The sequence below is a fragment of the Hyaena hyaena genome, unplaced genomic scaffold, assembly GCF_003009895.1.
Source record: "Hyaena hyaena isolate Hyena2069 unplaced genomic scaffold, ASM300989v1 scaffold_384, whole genome shotgun sequence".
Classification (NCBI taxonomy): domain Eukaryota; kingdom Metazoa; phylum Chordata; class Mammalia; order Carnivora; family Hyaenidae; genus Hyaena; species Hyaena hyaena.
Window position 1 is genome coordinate 1,265,232 of NW_024081016.1, and position 20,907 is coordinate 1,286,138.

General features: G+C 38.8%; 1 protein-coding gene across 3 annotated transcripts in view; it reads right to left on the reverse strand.

The window, feature by feature from the left end:
• The window catches only part of MEIS1 (Meis homeobox 1), a 137,816-nt gene that overhangs the window by 4,691 nt on the left and 112,218 nt on the right, over positions 1-20,907 (reverse strand). For all 3 annotated transcript variants that reach the window (XM_039250903.1, XM_039250905.1, XM_039250904.1), the window contains exons 9-10: positions 18,645-18,721; positions 259-317 (exon numbers count right to left, since the gene is read on the reverse strand). In XM_039250903.1, coding sequence (XP_039106834.1) covers positions 259-317; positions 18,645-18,721 — 136 coding nt within the window. The remainder of the gene's footprint in view (positions 1-258; positions 318-18,644; positions 18,722-20,907) is intronic.

Sequence of the window (20,907 nt, forward strand, 5' to 3'; positions counted from 1 at the left end):
GTACAAAGAATATTGTAACTGAGCATATAAATTAAGTTACTTTTCTCTGTTGGCTTTCCCCCCCCACCTTCTCCAAATGTTTTATAATGATGTTACATTGATTAGTGTTGTTATGAAACTAAACTGGTTTAATTTTAATTGCCAGGCGCTCCTAGTACTCACTCCCAGTTTATTTACCAGGTAGCAGACCTCCCGGTGAATGGCTTGAGGATGGTTTTCGCTTGCGTGACTTGAATACAGTCACTATGGGGGACTTGCCTGCTCGGTTGGACTGGTCTATCATGGGCTGCACTATTCTTCTCCGGGCATTAATAAACCTGTAACCAAGAGAGTAGAGCGAATCATTATTCCTTAAACAAAAACGTGGGGGTGGGGGGAGGTAGAGGAAGAGGAGAAGACGGAGCACAGTGAGAGCAAAGCTAGATCTTGGCAAAACGGTTCTCTGCACCGCTCTGTGTGCAGCTTCACATGCTCCACACTCTGCAACCCTCAGTGACCTTTGAGTACACAGTCTTGGGGCTTCTGAGTTGATTCATGTTTGCCTGTTTTACCACAGTTGGACACTTCCATTTTATCTTTTCATGGGGGAATTAGCAGAGTTTTCAGGAAACAATACGAGCCACCACTCTTTTCAATTGCAATGGGGGAGATTTGGCATAGAGAGCAAGATGTTCATAAGGGCATCTGTTACCTCTCCTAATTAGTGACATTTCAATTTCATGTTCTCTGACTTCTTTTTTACAATTTTTATCAAAACCTTCCCTACCTCTTGCAAACCTAATTCTATTTTAATGCCCACTATTAAGATAATGAACTGGGATGGCAGCACACCATCAAATGAGAGAATGTCTGGAGTTTATCACCACTAACTCACACTGCTGGGGACTTCAGAGAAACACATTCCTTGTAGAGATTTCTTGGGGTGGCTTTTTTTTTTTTTTGGCTCTTTATGCAAAGTTGAAGGTCAAGGAGAGGTCACAGCTATACAGTAATTGAACTTATAATATTGCTTCCTCCAGCTAGTTCTGAACATTTATAAGAAACATCTTATCAAGACATTTAAGTCATTGAAGTGTCTCATAAGTTTTATTTTTTACAATTTTTGCGGCCCCCTCCAAAAGTGGCCAGCCACTGAAAATTTTTTTACAGCGGTTCGTACAAGCTCTACAAAGTGGAATTTCTAACTCTTAAGACCCATCTGTGTTGTGTAATGCTAAGAATTACATATCAAATACAGAAAATGAGTGGGCCATATTATATTAGCTTCTGCAAAAGTCAAGAGCTTTTAGTTAGCAACTTGGATTTGAATAGATTGGACATGAGCAGCACATAAAAGATACAATGAAAAGTTTAATGATGATTAAAGGATCTACAGTCTACTATGAATTTTAGTTTGTGAGTCTGCCCACTCAGAAAGGAAACAGTTCCTAAAAAACAAATCGCTAAACAGAGAGGGGCAGGTTTGTAAAATAAAAATGCATGCCTCCTGACATTTTAAGGTTCTCAATATCCTATATCTTTATGCTCTTTTGTTATCTCAAAAGTAATTAAAATCAATAATGAAACTGGCATCTAACTAAAAGGATACTGTTGGCACTCTTATTGGCAATATATATTACATCAGTTCCTGTATATGAAGTCCCTGAACTGGCTAATAAAAATATTTAAAACACGGATCTACAACAAATTGTGCTGCAAATCAGGTTATCATTATCTTGTATAAACCATGAAAATTGGAATCATGTGAGCAGAAGGTTAGATTAATTCTCCATTCTCATTATAAGCACAGGTGTAGCACAAACACCATGTGAAATAACCAATTAAAATGAAAAAAAAAATCTGCTTTTTCATTAGCTGCCTTCACTGCATGACCAATTAGAAAATTATTTAATATTAATATTCCGCATATACCAAAAGTAATTTTCATAGTAACTAAGATAGGTAAGAGAGCAAAAAACAGCTCTTTATCTATGGTACTGTTCATAATCTGCAGGCTCTTAGAGGAAAGGGACTCTGGTAACATTTTTTAGAGTCCTTTTAAAAACATATTATTTTGTGGATATGATTTATACTATTCATCTAAAAATAGGAAGAGCACTTTTTAACAGATGAGAAGCCAAGGCTCAGAGAAATTAAGTGACGTATTTGAGGTCACATGTTACCCAAAAGATGTTAGTAACTTGCTGACACACAGCTGGCAAATGGTCGTGAGCACCCCGTCCCCCAATGTCCTGACCAGAGTATGGCCACTATTGTGCCACCCATCTAGAATATTCTGGACTAAATAGATATCTAAAAATGAGCTAGTCTTGAGCCAATCACCGCTGGCAACGACCCTACTGTTGAGTCTGGGAATAAGCATGACTGAACATTTTGTAGACTAGGAATTTTGATGACTGTACTGTTTGTGCATATGGACAAAGATAAGGCTATGCATTAGAAGATTCAGTGACTTATCTGTATTCCAAAGCTTGGCTCCTGCACGCTCATACATTCAGATTTCCAAGGATCACTTCATAATAAGCAACTCAGGTGTGAATCCATGACTGTTAAACCCATGGAGTCATAGAAAAATTAATCCTCAGGTTTGAAATGGGCTTTAACTGTCACCTAGGTTGGTCACTGACATGAATCACCTCTGTGATCTCCCCACCAAGTAGAGAGGTAGCCTCTTCTGGGTTGTTTCTAATAAAGCATTTGCCCTCTTACCTGAAAGTCCATAAATGTAGGTTAGAAGGTTTTGCATTACTCGATCTAAACTCCTTCCACCAGGACAACTCCTTGGGGGTAATTTAAACCATTTCTAATGTCACTTCTTTAGGACAGCCTTCAAATATTTAAACTTAGCCATCATGCCTCATAGGCTTCTCCCTTCTTCTTCCTAGGTTGAACATCCATGATTCTTAACAAGTTCTTCCTAGAGTGAGCCTACTCACCACCTGGGCCACTCTCTGCTCAATATGCTGAGGTTTGTCTGTGTATCTCCAGAGGTCTTCAGGTGACAACGTGAAATACAGTTACCCCATTCCTGCTCCAGTCCCCATGTTGAGAGCAAATACCTCATCATATGGCCTCTTAGCTAAGGACCCACAGGTTTTAGGTGTTATTTTCCTCTCTTTTGGTGGCAATAACCATTTATTGTCATTGACAACACAGATGCAGGCTCTCTGTAGCATATGTAAAGGTGAAAATCCTTTCATTTAATAAAATAAGAATTAAAAAAAATTGAAAACCTCAGAACTCCTAATCACACTGTCCAAACTGTTTGATCTCATCGGTAGGTATGCTTAGAACTTCTCACTTTTGGGGGCACGTGGGTGGCCCCTTAATCAGTCGATTAAGCGTCCAACTTTGGCTCAGGTCATGGTCTCATGGTTGGTGGGTTCAAGCCCTGCATCAGGCTCTGTGTTGATGGCTCAGAGCCTGGAATCGCTTCTGATTCTTTGTCTCCCTTTCTCTTTGCCCCTCCACCACACATGCTCTGTCTCTGTCTCTCAAAAATAAACATTAAAAAAATTTTTTTAAATAAAAGAACTTCTCACTTTTGAAAACTAATTTAAAACAATTTGTTCTATAATGAACATTATCAATACATATAGGACATAGTAAACTCTCAGAATCTTATTGGATTATGCTTCCTATACTTACATGAAACATGGATAATATTATCTGGGTTCATGGTGGACATCATTATCTGAAAATAACTAAGTAAATAGCAAAAGATTTTATTTTTTAAGACAACATCATCTTTTCAATCTTCAAACCATCTCAACATTTGGTTCTCTTTAGTGTATTTTATCCTAGACTATCTTCTATATACTTCCTTTGGAATTATGCTACATACAGTAAAGCCATGTGTTTAGATGGCTTCGGAGTGAATTCAGATACAAAAACATTTTCCTTCTGGGCAAAGTAATAAAATGACATTCTTGCTCCTCCCACTATAAGTCAAACAGAGGTCAGTTCCCCCATCCCTGTATCTGTTTAAATAAACTGGTCCAGCTGTTTGTTTCTAAAGTGCCCTTTGACCTTGCGTCTCATCCTCCCCGCTTTTGTGACAGAATGCTTTACTTTCCATTGTGGAAGATTCTAAATTATCAAGAATTTTCTAAACACTGAACCAGAAGAAAGACTTTTAGATTTTATGTAAACTTACATGAACATATTCCCTTCTTAAAACACTCATTTCAAGAAGCATCAGTAAAATAGTTATTTCAAGCTCATTATGTATGTGTTCGAATATATATCTATATTTATGTCTGAATACATAAATATATATTAGAACTTTAACATAAGAAGAAACAATGTTTTTGAAGAGAAATGAAAACGAGTGATAAAATTCCAATTTGAATGTTCCATAATAAAATCTATTCTCCAACAACCATAAAATAGTTTAAGACAAAATATATCCATGAACTATACACAATCTTTAGTATTTTCCATATTACTATGGTCTCTTTAAAAAGTTTGTTAGTTTAAAGATGTAAGAGGAGAGACTTTTAAATTTTTACAATGGACGTCCAAGCATTATAGCCCTTAAAACTTAGGATGTACAGTGTCGGGAATACATGACAACAGGACATTTCTTCTTACTCATTAAAATCGTTTCACACCTTGGTTTAATAGAATGTGTCTCAAATTTGCTGTAAATTGGGTATTTTAAAAGGTAAACTTTTCAATTAAGTATAAGGTCGGGAAACATCCCGTTTGCCTTTTGTATTACATTCCGAACATCAAGGTATACTTTTTTATAAATCCCAGTTTGCTTTGAAACACAATGTTCTTTTGTGAAGTACTTTTTAAAAACCTGGACACTCTGTAGGTGGTAGAAGACTAAATTAGGGAAAGAATTCTTATATATTTTTTTTTTACAGCATCATGGATTAGAATTTCTTCCTGTGTGACCGGACTATCTCCTTTCTCAAAACAAGACGTTTTACAAAGGAAAGGAAGAAAATGGATTGGCCTTACGGCTTCGTTTCATGTCCACATTAACAGAGACGTATTTCTTTTTACATAGTTATTTGTTTAGGACCAGAGTCCTAGTAAGGGACAATGGGAGGTGTGAAGGAGAGAAGATCTTCAAAAGTGGGATCATCTCAACATTGAATTTAATCCTTTGCATTTTAAAAATAGGAATCAGACAAGGACAATGGGAGATGAATCCTGAGTTCTACTGAAAAGAAATACAGGAGGTTTTCCTTTATTCTTTCTTTTCCTTGCCCCCTACATGTTTGTTTCTCATTGGAACTCAACATTTTTTTTCATTCTGCTAATTCCACCAATCTCTTTTCATTCTCAGTCTTTGTATACCTGAGCAGTTTTCTGACCAAGATCTGGTAGGACAGCTTTTTAAAGCTGACCTTTGTCCCTCAGTTTATCTTCCACTCCTTGTACTGGTTACTTCCCACAAAACTGGATGGCTAAGTTTAGTTTCCTCTTCGTGAGAACCAGAAGGGTGGAGAGATCACAGCGGGCATCCATCAGAACCAAACACGGTACGTTTTCCCTGTTCCACAGACAACATTTTCCACATAGCTTTGCCCTTTTCCTGTATTCTTATGCCCTTTGTCTTCCTCGTACAGCTCTCTGTGATATTAACAATACTAAGGAAAAATGTCTTGCTCACCTTCAGAGACAAGATTTGCACCCTCACTCAATTAATTCTCTTTCTCAGTGTTTACCACCTACTTGTTCACTGATGATTAAGGGGAGCCCACAGCATTACTTTAGCATGCCACAGCCAACTCAGTGAACCACATAAAATCAAAATGCTGTTGTTTCTCAACAATGACAGGACCCTCAGTCATCCCCAGTGTTTCTTGCCAGCTAGGTTCAGTACTGGTCAGCAGGAGGTAGCTACCCATTTAAGTATGGAGAAATATCATTTTACAATACCCTCCTATGCCCAAGGAGCTAAAACTGTCAACTTGATAGTAAAGAGAAGATTTCATTAAATAGCAAGATGTGTTAGTAAAGATGCATTCTATATAAAGATGCCTTCTATACCTATACTATCCATTAAATAAAGAATTAATCACAGCCATCTTTTTAATATTTAGGTGAACTTAGGAATACCTACATACATACTTCATAAAAATTAATACCAGGTATTTTTAAGAATAAGTACCGGTGATTTCTACATACACTATTCTTTATCAGCTAAAAATAAACAGCATGTAAATAATATTTAATCAATATAAAATTCACTTAGGTAATCTCTATAAATATTTTTATAGAGTTAAGGCTTGTGAAAAATCTTCAAATACAAAATTTCACCTTGGAAGCTCGTTGTGGGATTCCAGAATATTGCCCTTTTTCTCCTTATTCTATTCCATGAATTTCCCTGCTAGTATTTCTTTCAACTTTATCACAATCATTTGAATAAAACTATATATACTATATATTTTTAAAGTCAGCATTTCCTAATAACTTGAAGGCCTGTTTTAGAAACGAACCCTCAGGGAATGAGTTCTAGCTATCTCTCAAATAACTCTCTGTTCTTTTAAACAAAAATCAACTTCAAAATCTTTTGTTTGATTTCTTCATTTTAGATTTACATTTACTTATTGAATTTAATGATCCATAACTGGTGGTCTTCAGGGTCCAAGCCTCCTACACTCCCTTTCTCTGTGAAATAAGATTTCATAAAACACTATTTTAAGACACTCAAGAAAGTTGACTCCATCTCAAGTCAAACCTTATGAAATCATGTTTTTGGCACCTTTTTCCAGTTTCTCAACCTCCTCCAAATCCAACAGTTTCAGGACTGCAATACATCATCTGTGTGCCTGAGGGTGGGGGAGGGGGATAGACAGGAGGGAGAAGGGGGCACAAGCTCCGCTCTTCATCCCTTCTAGAAACAGAATATTGAGATTTCCTTGAATCACAATAAGCCCATCAATCAGCAGTCGTAGAAGGTTCCCCTTCTCTAGCAGTCACGGGTGTATTTGTCAAATTATTCTAGAAACAGCTTACGTCGACTAAGACCATTGAGGAAGTTGACTGCATATAAAATTTTCTTCAAAGCCACTAGTGAAAAAAAATCACTAATTATTTGAAAACTATAATGCAGAGTAATAACAAGCCGCCCATGTATTAAGTGTTGGAGTAACTTTCAAACACTTCATCACTTCATTATATATAATGGAAAGTTTTCCTTGAAAGCAAATTATAAAATGATTTTTTAATTTAAAGAATACATAAGCTTGCTAAATCCTTTAATCTGACCTGAATTCAAAGTGGGGGGGGGGCAGGAGGGGGAGCTCTTTTCGTGGCAGACCTCTGTTTCTTCTGCTACGAACTGTGACTTTCTAGATCACTATAACACTAGGCTCCCAACTCAGTGGAATAAGTTGTGGGGATATCCTGCCAGACCGAGCGTGAATACCCAACAGTTAAAAAATATCTTAAGTATCCATTGATATCAGACATATGTAATAAAATATTTAGGCAATGTTTACTTAAATGTGACAATTTGCCAGAGTTGAGTTTGTATAATTGCACAAGAAAAATAGTGGTTTGCTTAAGGTGTATGGAATTAAAATGATTATTATCACAGTGAAGGAGCAATAGGAAAACCTAGGATAACAAAACCTTCTGTAGTAATAAAAAAACAAAAGTAGATATAATATCTTCAAAGAATACATGTGTCTCTCTTTGGTTTAAGCTGAACCACTTTTCATTTAAATTCTAATTTTCCCATATTTTACAAAAAAATAAATAAAATTGCATCTAACTAAACGTCCCTTAAACATTACAGAATAAATGTTTACTTGAAACAAATCATAATTTTCTGCCAATCTCCATTCTAAGTAGGATGAACACATAATTCATCATTTAAGCTGAGATACTTTAAAAAAAATTTTTTTTATAGTTTATTTTTGAGAGAGAGAGAGAGAGACAAAGCACGAGTGGGGGAGGGGCAGAGAGAGAGGGAGACACAGAATCCAAAACAGGCTCCAGGCTCTGAGACGTCAGCACACAGCCTGATGCTGGGCTTGAACCCACGAACCGTGAAATCATGACCTGAGCTGAAGTTGGACGTTTAACCGACTGAGCCACCCCGGTACCCCTAAGCTGAGACCCTTTTGAGACTAAATGGACACCATTAATAATTAGGCTGGACAATAAGCATAAACCATGAATATTCCAGGCAATTGAGGTGTATGGCCACCCTAATCATCAAATATGCACTTTTTTCCCAAGTAAAACTTCCCCTGCAAGATTGGAATGGAAACCCACTTGTGTGAGAATGGTGGCTAATCCTGGCATATGTAAGATTTCATAGAACCCTGATACCACCTGGGAGTGTCTCTGAGCTCTTTGCTTTCTGGAGGATCTCTCCTTGAGTCACTTCAGCTCCCCAAGCCTTCACTAGTCCCAAAACTTTCCAGGCCTGTAATCTCTATGCCAAGGGAGTGCCCAGGGAGGATATCTCACAATTTAGCTTGATTTCTGCACGGGTTAGACTACAGAATGGCACAGTGAAGGTGACTTGACTGGAGTAGAGGCCTGTCTCTATCCCTTAGAAGATTCACTGTAATTGCGGCTTTAATCAGTAAAGCTTGAAACCTGAGTTCTATGTAACGTATATCAATATGTAATCCATAGGCCTTAAATACAAATGGAACCAATTATACTAAAAGGCAAAAATCTCTCAGTTGAGGTATATGACAAAATGGTTCAAATGAAGGCAGTAAACAAATAAAATGACCTTCCCTTGGACTTTCTCATATCTTTGGAAAATGCTTGTGGTCATCTAAGTCACACTGAGGGAAGTTTGGAGACTGCGCTTCGCTTGAGTGGCTCTGCTTTTCTTTGAACAGCATCACTCATCAGTATTACAGTCAAGACACTGGCCAAGGACAGGGAGAGTCAGAGCGGCATCTAGGGAGAAGAGTGTGAGAACTGAATAGGAAAAACTGCCACTCACTGCTCTGAGATTATAGTCATGTTTAGGTGCTAGAGCTGTGATGACCCAAGTGACTTAATGTCTATGAAAGGAGCTTTGCAAATTTAAAACCTAAGACAAGGGTTTGTTGAGATACTGTCATTAGGATTCTCAAAAATACCTAATGGTCCAAAGACTTGCACACAAATGCTTATAGCAACAAGAGGTGGACACAATCCAAATGTCCACCAACTGATGAATGGATAAACGAAATGTGGTCCATCCAGACAATGAAACATTCTTCAGCCATAAAGAGGAATGAAGTACTACCACCTGCTATGTGGAGGAAGCTTGAAAACAATACGCCAAGTGAAAGGAGCCAGTCACAACTGGCCATGTGTTCACATGATCCCCTTTATGAGAAATGTCCAGAATAGGCAAATCTTTAAAGACAGAAAGTAGATTAGTAGTAGAGTGGGGGACAGAGGTATGGGGAGAGCAACAGCTGAAGGGCACAGGGTTTCTTCCTGAGGTGGTGTAACTGTTCTAAAATTGACTATGGTGATGGCTGCACAGTATCTGTGAATATACTAAAAACCACTGATTGTATACACTTTAAATGGGTGAATTTCATGTTATGTGAAGTCCATCTCAATAAATGTGTTAATAATAAATACATAATGGTGGAACTAAGAGGTGCTGAACAAGGAACTGGCCCCATCCTTGCCTCCAATTAGCAGCATAACTTTGTAAAGCTCTGAGCCCCATCTGTCAAATGATGCATAAAATCCCATCCAGGACTTGGGTTCTGACATTCTGTGCCATGACGTTCCTAAAATTTTTATCTATGTTCCTTTTTGATAAACTTCAAAATCTCGTATCCTTTGTTATTTGGAATCCTAAAAGAAATAGCATGCCTAAAATCAAAAGTTAATTCTCAATAGGCTTTTTTATACTACAACATTCACTCCAAATGAGTCTGATGTGCCTTTTTTGGCCCCTAGTCCCTCTCAGCCCCCACTTGGCCCTAAGGATGGGAATCTCTGCCATAACCTATTGTACTTTCCTTTCTGTAAACAGTACTGCCAGGTGACCAGCCGTGGGAGCTGAGATCTGACATCTTTGGACATGTCTGATTCTTTCCATTAGCTTTTTCAACATCCCCTACTCCCTGCCCTTTCCAAGCACATATGAACTCTGACCCAGACTAGGGATCAAATAAAATCAACCAGAGCAGATGTTCAAGGGATACAGGCCAACAAACCCTGCAAGTGGACAACAACTCTCAAGACTACTGACGGACATTCAAATCAGCATTCTAGGGTAGAAAGTACTGGAAACTTAAATATATGTATTTTTAATCATATTGTATTTAACTTCCAGTATACTATTCTTAAAGCACAGTTTGAGCTAAATTACATTTAGAACCCAAGGCCAATAATCCCCATCAGCCTGAAAAAGTTGTGTTTGGGAGAGCAAATGTTTTTTCACTTCTTCACTGATCAGATCTAATCTTGTGAGGCATTAGATCCTTCAGTCACATTGGTTAAGAGGGTAAAGAGGAAAAGAAGAGCTCTCAAGGAGGGGAACAGATTGAAGTTTTTTTGTTTATCTGTTATTGGTCAGGTATCAAGAGCCTGACAGTACTCAGTCTTTCCCATACTAACGGCTCAGGCTTAAGAGCGTCATAAGAATGGAAATGAAAAGGAAAACATCAATGACAGGGAAAGGCAGTGACAGGGACAACCCTGTTTACCAAAGGTACAGAGCATCATGCTGTTTGTTGTTGGAGGCTTTGTTTGTTTGTTTGGTCAGTTTTGAATGTTCCATTTCCCCTTACAAATTAAGAAAGGAGTGAAACAAAACCCCACACCTCTACACACAGCTCTGGGTAATCACACATTGGATTGATGTGGGCCAAATCCAAGACGACGTTTACCCTCAGAAACATTTCCTCCCCCGCCCCCCATGTCCCTGGCTCCACTCCATTTTTGAGAAAATTGTTTTATTCAACGAGGAGGCAACATTTGCCCCATTTTTTAATATTTCAGGCTGATTTTTTCACCACTCAGAAATGCTGTTTGTTTTATGTGGGTGCAGCCTGAAGCAAGATGATGAGGTAAGAGTGGAGAGGGGTCTCTGTGTGCACAACTCGGTGGTGCTTCAGTGCTCAGTGGTTAATCACCCAGCACCAGCCTCAGCAACTGTTGACACAAAATAGGTGGAGATCAGGTCTGTGCAAGCAGAAAATACCAGAAAGGCAAACTGTATGTAAACACACTTAAGACAGATTTGACAAGAATAGACCTAAACCTGACTTGCTAGGAAACTCCGAATGTCTAAGGCTTCAGGGTCCCTCTCAGCCGAGGCCCCTGCCCCTTACAGAGTTGCCTTTGAGAAGAAAAAGAGTAACATTTGAAAAACTAAGTTTACAGAAGACAGCTGAGACATTTGTCCCCTTGATTCACACAGTGTGAGTTTCAAATCTGCCCCCACATGCGGGATTTATGTAATATAATACACTTCTTCCACGTATACTTGGAGCAGAGCCAAATTGGGGGGGGGGGGGGGCAACGAGCACACACAACCACAGCTCAAAAAGTTACTTCTCCTGACCTATAAAACTCATGCAAAGAAGCAAATGGATAATGCTTAAACAGTCTTTTAATCTTATATAACTGACACCTGACAACCCATTACTTATAGATTATTAATGCACCCACTAAAAAGTTTGTCATGTACAAAATTACTAGAGAAAAAGATTGAACGCCTGAGGAAAAAACAAATTTTGCTGTACAATAACTTAAGAAATTTCAAGCCTGTTATCTGTCATGCCCTTCATAGACTCGTAGCACATTGCTAAAAACAACTGATTTATCTTTATTATGAATCCTAAAATGACAGCACACATGTTTTTCATGTCTTGTGATAATGTTTAATTCCATCCAGTTTTTATTTTACAAGGCTTGATTTGCTTATTTAAGATGAAGAGAAGTAGCAACTTTTTAATTAATTTCCCCGGTTGTCTCTGTATCAAAGGACCTGTTTTGTTTTGTTTTGTTTTCCCCTAGTCCTCGTGTAAAGCTGGAATCAGAGTCAGTTTCAGTGCAATCACCTTGCTTCTCTTTGGTTTGCAGTACTATGGAGTCTAAAATAGTAAAGCTTGGGGTGCCAGGGTGGCTCAGTAGGCCTTGACTCAGGTCATGATCTCATGGTTCATGAGTTCAAGCTCCGCGGGGGGCTCTGTGCTGACAGTGCGGGGCCTGCTTGGGATTCTCTCTGTCCCTCTCTCTCTCTCTCTCTTCCTCTCTCCTGTGCTCTCTCTTTCTCAAAATAAATGAACAAACTTTAAAATAAAAGAGTAGAGTCATAGACTGGAAGAGTCATAGAGTCCCACCAGTGGGTCTTACCTGAGCAGTGGAAGCTGTCACCAGAGGAAATAGAGTGACTTGGTCAAGGACACACATGTAATTGATGAGGAGTGGGGAAGACCGCTGAAATGCTGTGGCTCAAAATGTTCTTTCTCTTGCCCTGTATTTGCCCTGTATAAATTGTATGTTGTCCTGAGGCTTACAGAGCAGTTTGTTCCTTACCCACCTGTGGAGGCCAGGCTCTTCCCCCTTGACCCATGATGCCTCTCAGCCCCCTCACTTCCCATGCTGTCGGCAAGCGAACGGGAGCCAGGTCCTGCTCTGCCAGGTTGCATGACACACAGGCAGTTTTTCCATCTCTCTCACCAGATCATTGTGCCAAGACACCAAAAGCAACAAATCTAGCTTCGTTAAGACTCTCAACAAGTCCTGCTGACCTACATACCATGTTCAAAGTCAACCACTAACCACTGTTTTCAGAGCCTTGAAAGGGATCATGGACATTCAGAAACACTGGGCTCATGATGGATAAGTCAGTATCCCATCTCACTCAGCCCTGGGCCTCACTTGCACCTCAGCCCTGAGCGGTCCTGAAGTACCTGCTCAGGTCGCATGGACTCTCCAGGAATCACAATCCTGCCTTGTCCTGAAAAGCCCAGAAACTGTCTTTGGATGCTGGCTGGAGGAGAAATAGAAGTTACACTGAAGAGAATTTGTACTTTCAAATCCACCTTTCTTCATCCCACACCTTCCCCTTTCTCTTCTCACCCAGACTCAGGGCCCCATGGGAGAAGGGGCAGGGTTTTCCGCCCAGCGCCGTGGGCCACCACCTACTTGGTGAGGGGTTTCCACCTTTCACAGCACTCAAGGTGTGATTTCACACAGTGTGGGGAAGCTCGGAGTAAACTTACGGTGTAAAACTTACAACAAAGTATATTTAACAGACTGCAGAGTCATTTTCAAAGAGATTGTTTGCTGGAAATTTTTAGAATCTGCAGACAAAAGCAGTGTCTCTTGAACTCCTAAGACTCTCTTACATGACAATACCTGAAGGTTTCTAAATTCACAGCTCTCTTCCCTGCGAGCTATTTGCTCAGCTTTCCTAATAATACCTTGCCTGCCTGGCACCTTGCCAGCTCTGTCTCGGGCAATATGCAAGCTAAACATTTTTTGACTGATTTCAATATTTTTCTTATGAGCAACTAGACAGTATTTTATCAAGCGAGTATTACTGATTGCTATAATCTGAGCCCACAGTAAGCACCTATAAAGGTAATATTATTAGAATTGACACTCAAGGTGAAAAGCATAGCAATTAACTGGAGCTTAGAGAACAACAAGCCATTCTGTAACATGCTGGAGACTTATTCTATTTATATTTCTCCTTCTTCTTCTTCTTCTTTCAAAAATATTGCACCTGTTACTCCATTGATCAGTTAGGAAGCCTACCTTAAATGTAGGTTACACTGAAATTCTCAAGGGAAAAAGTTAAACCACCTGCTTAATAAAATTACCTTTTGTGTGTGAAGCTGTTCCATCCCTAGGTGATTTCTAGGCAAAGAAAATCACTATACGCCCTGCACTTTCATTTTGCAGTTGAATAGCAAACAAATGACCCAGTGCTTCTTGCATGGTGCACTGTTTTTACATCTGTTTTCCTTGCTTTTGTGTCATGCCTCTGTTTAGCTTTATTGACAAAACAATCTGTGCCTAATGTTTAAACAACATCTGTAAAATGTATTATTAAATTATGTTGGAAGAAAAAGCAGAGCAATTCTATGAAACCCTATGACCTCCTATTGATTTTTAGATCACAGAAGTTGCAAGGATAATTTGTGAATGTTTTAACATTTACATCTACACAGGTACCTATATTTATAGAATCTTTGATTACTTATAAAAGTATTTGCTACATTATTACCATAACTCAGAAGGAAACCCGACCTTTAACAGTTGAATCTGTTTATTATAAGGGCTATCCTATTTTTTAAAAAATAAGTTTACATTTTTACCTGCCAGTGGCATAAATCTCTAAGGATAACATACTTTTACCCCCACTGGTAATAAACGGGAAATGATGCCTGAATGCTTTGCAGTTTTGAAGGCAATAAATGAAGTAACTAGGAAAACCTGGTATATGTACTAAATCTGAGAACTACAGAGCTGGGATAGTTCTATAAAGTGTCACCTCACATGTTAGGATGCTTCCTGGGATTTCACGCACCCAGTTAGGGACAGTGATTTTTCTTTTTGCCTACACACTGTATTTCACATACACTATATATATTGCACCTGAAATCCATATTGCCTTCTCAGAGCATAAAGAAATAATCATTTAACATTAGGCCTTAATGAGAAAGTGTTTGGATGAGTAGTAATAAACAAAGCCACTGTAAAATTTGTTCAGTACACGCTAGGCCGGAACTCTGCTGAGGCAGAATGTGTCTGAGGCATCCAGCAAGTAGGATACAACCACAGGTAGAGGTCTGCATCATATGGAATCCCCACGCCTGCAAAACTGATGTGAAGACACAGAAGGAGTCTTTATCTGGCCATTCTACACTCACATTTCCAAGACATAAAGTTGGTGTATTCAGGAGAAAAAAGAACCAAGTATAGACTGACCTTGTGTGTGCGTGCATTTTCTTTAAAGTTCTACCTGAGTAATTAAAGACCTAAATGACCATCTCAGAATTTAAGAAGTTTCTGCTTACATGACTGACATGTTCGAGATATTAGTAATAGGTTTTCACAGCTGATATAACAGATGTAATTTTCACAACCACCACCACAATGAAAAATCAAAAAGACAAAAGTTCCAAATTCTATTATTTCTCATGTTTGGATCAAATCATAATTGGGAGTGAGAAAGCAAAGAGAGAAGAATACATGAGTCTATGGCACATATTATATTTCAAAACTTACTAAGCTTTTAAGTCTAAGTCTATCAGGGCACGCTAGATTGAAATGCTTAGGCAATTAGTTATGGAAGTCGATTTTTTTTAAAACACGCAGTTGCCTCAGATACTCAGATAATAAAGGTAAAAATATTTTCACCCAAATTATTTGCATAATTGCCTCAATTCTCAAAAAATTTGTTGGCATACACTTGTCCTACGATGTCCCATCTGATAAATTTCACATTCCATCCCTGGGCCCAGTTCCTATAAGCACAAATAGCAACCATTTTAAGATTCCTCCTCTCTGTTTCCATTCTGACAAGTAGATCAAACATAACAGTTACAATAGCTATTTCTTGTAATCCAAATTTTCTTTTAATTAATCAAATCTGTCTTGTTGTTTTCCATTTACATTCTCCCTATTGTCTCCTCTCCTCCATCCCATCTGCTTTGGCCTTAGCCAAGACGGGTAGTTTATATCACTTACGGCAATTAGAGAAGATCAGCTCCACGATGGAATGAAAGAGCCATTACAACACACCAAACTTTTCTCATCTCATTTTTCAATCAAAACTAAACTGAAAGCTGCATCAGCCAGGGTTTCTATGACAAGCTAACAACTAGACGTGAGTTTCTATTTTTCACTTTCATATTGTGTGCTTCGATACATTATGTTGCTGCCAATAATTATGACTGATCTACACCCAACCTGCCCTTCAGCATTTTATTAAATCTCTTCAACAGTGACTCATAGTTCGTACAAAATGTACATGTGTGTTAACAAGTTTTAAGAAATCCAAAAAGGAAGGCACACATTTTTAAATGTTGGGGCTAAATGAAGTGAAGGGAAAAGGCTAAAATACTAATGACGATTTTATTTTAATTATGATTTCTAGAAGGAAGTCACTTGGGCTTGATACTCAATACAGGAAAACTATTTACAGGCTCTCAAAAAAGCTCTGTGTAATTTTTTATTACAATAAAGGAAAATGAACACCCTTTAGTGGTTGTGCTGTTTTCAGTCTGCAAGGATGCCACAGTTTCAGATGCTCTGACACCTTTGGTTTTCATCAAGTATCACCTAGGTTTCCTCATTCTTCCAACCTATTTCCTACTCAAAGACTAAAATACTACTACTACTACTAATACTAATAAATCTATTATCAGCTCCTCAAAAGCTGAAGGTTTGGATGACAGTTAATAAACCATTAGAAACTCAAAGCAAACATCAAATTTAGGAGAAACAATCTCTTACAACTTTTATTTATTTGAGGGAAATTCTCTACCACCTAGTTGTTAGAGCTGAAACAGTTGCCGAATGCAAAACAATGAAGCGCAAGTAAAAGTCACTTCTGACTCTACACAAAAGTAGAGAGAACACAGGCACAGTACACAAAGCCACTTGAGATCAGAATTGTGTTTATATCGCACATAAACTAAAGGTGATCTGTACATACGTACCTGGGTAGAACTGAGTATCAGCGTGAAGTTTATAGTAAGTCTGCATATACTTTGAAAAGTAGTATAACTTCTTTAAGTTCCCTTTTTTCTCTTCTAATTGCAAAACCGAGGGTTTTTAATCGCTTTAAGACCACTGCATAGAATCTAGGAAAATGACAATTGCATACTGTCTGATGCCACAGGAACGCCTGCCTGCCCCTGCACCCACAGGAACTATGCCTTAAATTGGTCCACCTGTGGAAAGCAAGCTGTATTGGAAGTCGTTCACTGGTAACAATGTTTATGGAGGGAGTTTGCTAGCAACACTGAAGAGGAAGAGAGATGCAATGTGTGATAGATCACCTGAGTGGCAGCGCTTTCCCCTTCCTTAATTAGAGTTCGCCCTGCCACTCCTCAGCCCTCAGATGGGAACATTTCCCAGGGAGATACATTTGTACAGCCTCCATTGTATTAAAATTACATCATCAGTTTAACCTTGAAAATATATTTGAATTTAGGCGTGCATGCACAATGATGGTCTACCCTGTTAGCATTGTCCAGGATGATCTGAAGACTAAGTTCAAATGTATGGTATCGACAGTCTTGAAAATGAAGATGCAATAGCAGGCATGAGACAAACAAAAAAAATCCCCGCAGTGACACCCTCATAGCGACACATTTAGGTATAGTATGGTTTCCATTGGCTCCCTATCCACTTGGCTAAAGGGCTGCAAAAATTGATCTCCCAAGGCTACAGTAAGGTCATAGAAATTGATAACCCTTACAAGCAATGCTTATGTGAGTCTGTCTGTGTCTTGCAGATAGTGCACTTTGTAAATTAATCCTCCAAAGGCAAATATATTGTAAGTAGCTTGTTATCTCTAAAATACTAAATTGAAGAATACATGGGATTATATTGACAGAAATTGCATTTTCTGTAATGGGGTTTAATATATCTGGAATCTCTCCCAAAGGCTCCCAGGCTCTCTAACAGAGAAGGGTCTGTTAATGTAGGTGCAATGGACATCAAGAACAAATTTATTCACCAAAATGGATTAGGGCATGTAATCAGAGATTCTGTAATATTAATCTTTGACACTTACTGAACAGAAAGAAATACTTCTGTCTGCAAACTGGCATCCCCATTTCTCCCCTTTCCTCAACCAGGCTGTGGGCCTCTTCTGGATTTTACTTCAAAGAGGATAAGGTTTCCCCATCATAAACACTAATCTAAAAATATTAGGACAATTAATTAGATACACTTAGTTTGAGAGGATATTGGATTTCGATACCCTTCAAATATGACACTAGCTCTGGGTGATTATATGAACCTGGCTTTCAGCACACTCACAAAGGGTAATAAATCATACTTTCCCAAAGCCTTGTGGCCACACGTTGTCCGAACATCGTTGGCTGGTACTTGGTACGTAATCTCAGCTTCCCCCAAATCAGGAATTCACACATTTATTTAGAAATAGTATTGAATGGCCCTGAAATACATCAGGTTTTGAACAGCTTCAAAGTGGAAACACAAATAATTTCATCTTTTTCCATGGACAGAGGATAGGAGGAAAGGGGAGGCTATGCTCAAAGGCTCAGCCCTAACAAAATAACTGCAGTTAGCTATCATTGAATTTAAAATCCGACTGATATGTGATGGTGGATTTTCTTGTCCCACAGCAAAAAGGATGATGCCACTCTTTCTATCAGTTATCCTAAAAGGAAAAAGCCATTTATGGAGCCACAGTGTATGTGAATTAAACACTTAACTTATACTATGCCTAAAATCTGTCAATTTATAAAGGCAATGGAATGCAATGTTGGTGTTTTGGCTTGTTTTGTTTTTGTTTGTTTTTTGGGATTTTTCCCACGCTCGCCAGTGCTTTCACCTATCAGTCAACCATTTATTTCCACCTTTCCACCAAGGAACCACCAGGGAAAACAGCAACAACTGGGTGTGTCTTCCTAATGCAAAACATTAGCTGCAGGTTGCCTGAGAGGGAAGCAGACTGTGTATAAACACAAAGCCAAATTACTTACCAATTGTTCACTTGAAGGATGGTGAGTCCCGTGTCTTGTGCCAACTGCTTTTTCTGTTCTTCAGAAGGGTAAGGGTGCTGAAAGAGAACAAAAAAAGACAGATGTGTGCACATATACTCTGGGCAGAGAGTGCAGTGTGTATCACATGTCAGGTTCAATGCTAGGTGCTAGTGATTCAACAATAAACACATACGCTCTGTAAAAATAATATGTGTGTATCAGGCAATATTTAGGCTATTTTGTCAATAGTCTACGTGTCTAGTGAAGTCTATAATTAAAGGTAAAAATGCTGAGGTGTGTCACTCTTATTAATGGAATACTACATCATCTAATTAATGGCAGTAAAAGACAAGCCAATTACTAAGATTAGTGAAGTGTATAAATAGCTACTTAGGATACTTGCAGAACCTTGATACTGAGTTTATCCTTTAAAGGTTTATTTGTTGCAAACACAGAAAGTTTAGTGTGATCTTCACTGTATGAGACTAAAATAAGGACAACGCCTTTTTGATTATATAAAATCATATCACCTTGATGTAATATTTTCATAGAGCCACAGACTTCTAAAGCTGAACCATTTGGACCAACCATCTTAGCTGAGGTCCTCAGTAGTTAAGCACTTTGTTAGCACGACATTTTCCTCCCAAAATACCATACTGCCAGATGCAAATATCAAAATTAAAGTGGGTGGATATTTTTTAACCACTAATCATTGCAGCTCTTCTGAAAAGCAAACAAAGGACATTCAACCAAAGTTGGTTTCCATATCTGAATGTCAGCACATGCTGGGATTCTGAGCACAGGCCAATACAAGGTCAAAGACCAGCATATTTTGCATGCTAAGAACAAGCCCAGCCATGTTGCTCATGAGTTAGAGTGGATAAAAAAGTATTACGGGATTAGATAATAAAATGAAACTCATACCCTCTTGAAAGAATGTTTGGAATTCTACTGAAATTAGTTTTGGCACAAATAGTTTTTGTTCGGTAATGAACTATATCTAAATCTGAAATATACATTTCTAAAGCCTGGGACCTGGTATTCATCTATGGACGTACTGACTAGCTTGAAACTACTGCATCCCAATAAATTATCCCCAGATAAAAATTGTTCTAGTAGTCAACCCTCTATTCTCTTATGAATTGAGAAAGGGCACCCTCAACTCTCAATTTAACTATCTTTGCCACTGGAAACTAAATTCTGGTCTATTGAATGTTAATTAACACAGGTTTTAATCTCATTAATAATGTCTGATTAGATGCTAAGAAGGCTCGTTAATGACCACTTTAATGCTATCATATGTAAGTTTAAATATGTTCTATATCTGTACACGTGGGATTCGTTTGTGGAGAGCAGAGATGTAGCAATTTTTCCCAGAAGCATTGTCTTTGATTGTCACTTAATCAATAAATACACAATTAGAATAAGGCTTTGCTTTCATGGAATATAGTGCCTTTCTCTAAAGAGCTCCAAGTATATTACAGGCAGGATGGTAATTAATCCCCATTATATCCCTTTGAGGGACATAAATGGAATCTATTGTTCCTCCTGTGTTACAGGTGAGGAGACTGGCCAGGGAAAGGCATGGTCAGCAGCCGCATGACTCAGTGATATTTCCTGCTTCCCTTCCAGTGTCTAAGCCTCACCATGACTGAGGGATGTGGCAAATGCCTTTCATAATCTTCATTCTTATGCCCTCCCCAAAACTTCCAGACTGCTTACTCTGGCCTGTAAGGCACGCCACCACCCAGGCCTGCCCACCTCTCAGACTTTGTGGCCTTTTCTTCGCCCCTGCGAAGACTGACCACACCGTCCTCCTTTCTGTTCTTCCAACACACCAACCTTGTCCCTACCCGTCAGTCCCCTGCTCCAGCGTCACTTTCTCGTCTCAGCTGAAAGGCCAAGCCTTACCCACCCGGTGTCCAGCAGCCCACCTTACTGCCCTCACATCGGTTTTTTTCTTTTCTCCCCAACAGCAGAGCATCACTCTCTGACACACCTGGTGTGCCTCTTCTCACCCATGGAGCAAATCCAAAATCCATGACTTTCACATTCACCATCCTCAAAGCCCTGCCTGGCACGTAACAGGAAATCAGTAACTATCTGTGAAACATGAAGGAGGCTAGGTCTTGCCATGATACACAGATACTGCCCACTCAGATGCAACATCAAAATGTATAATAAAAATTTTTTCAACGGCCCACAGGAGGTATAAACAATCCAATTTGAGATCCACAGTGCTACTTTCCTGACTTCGTTCCTA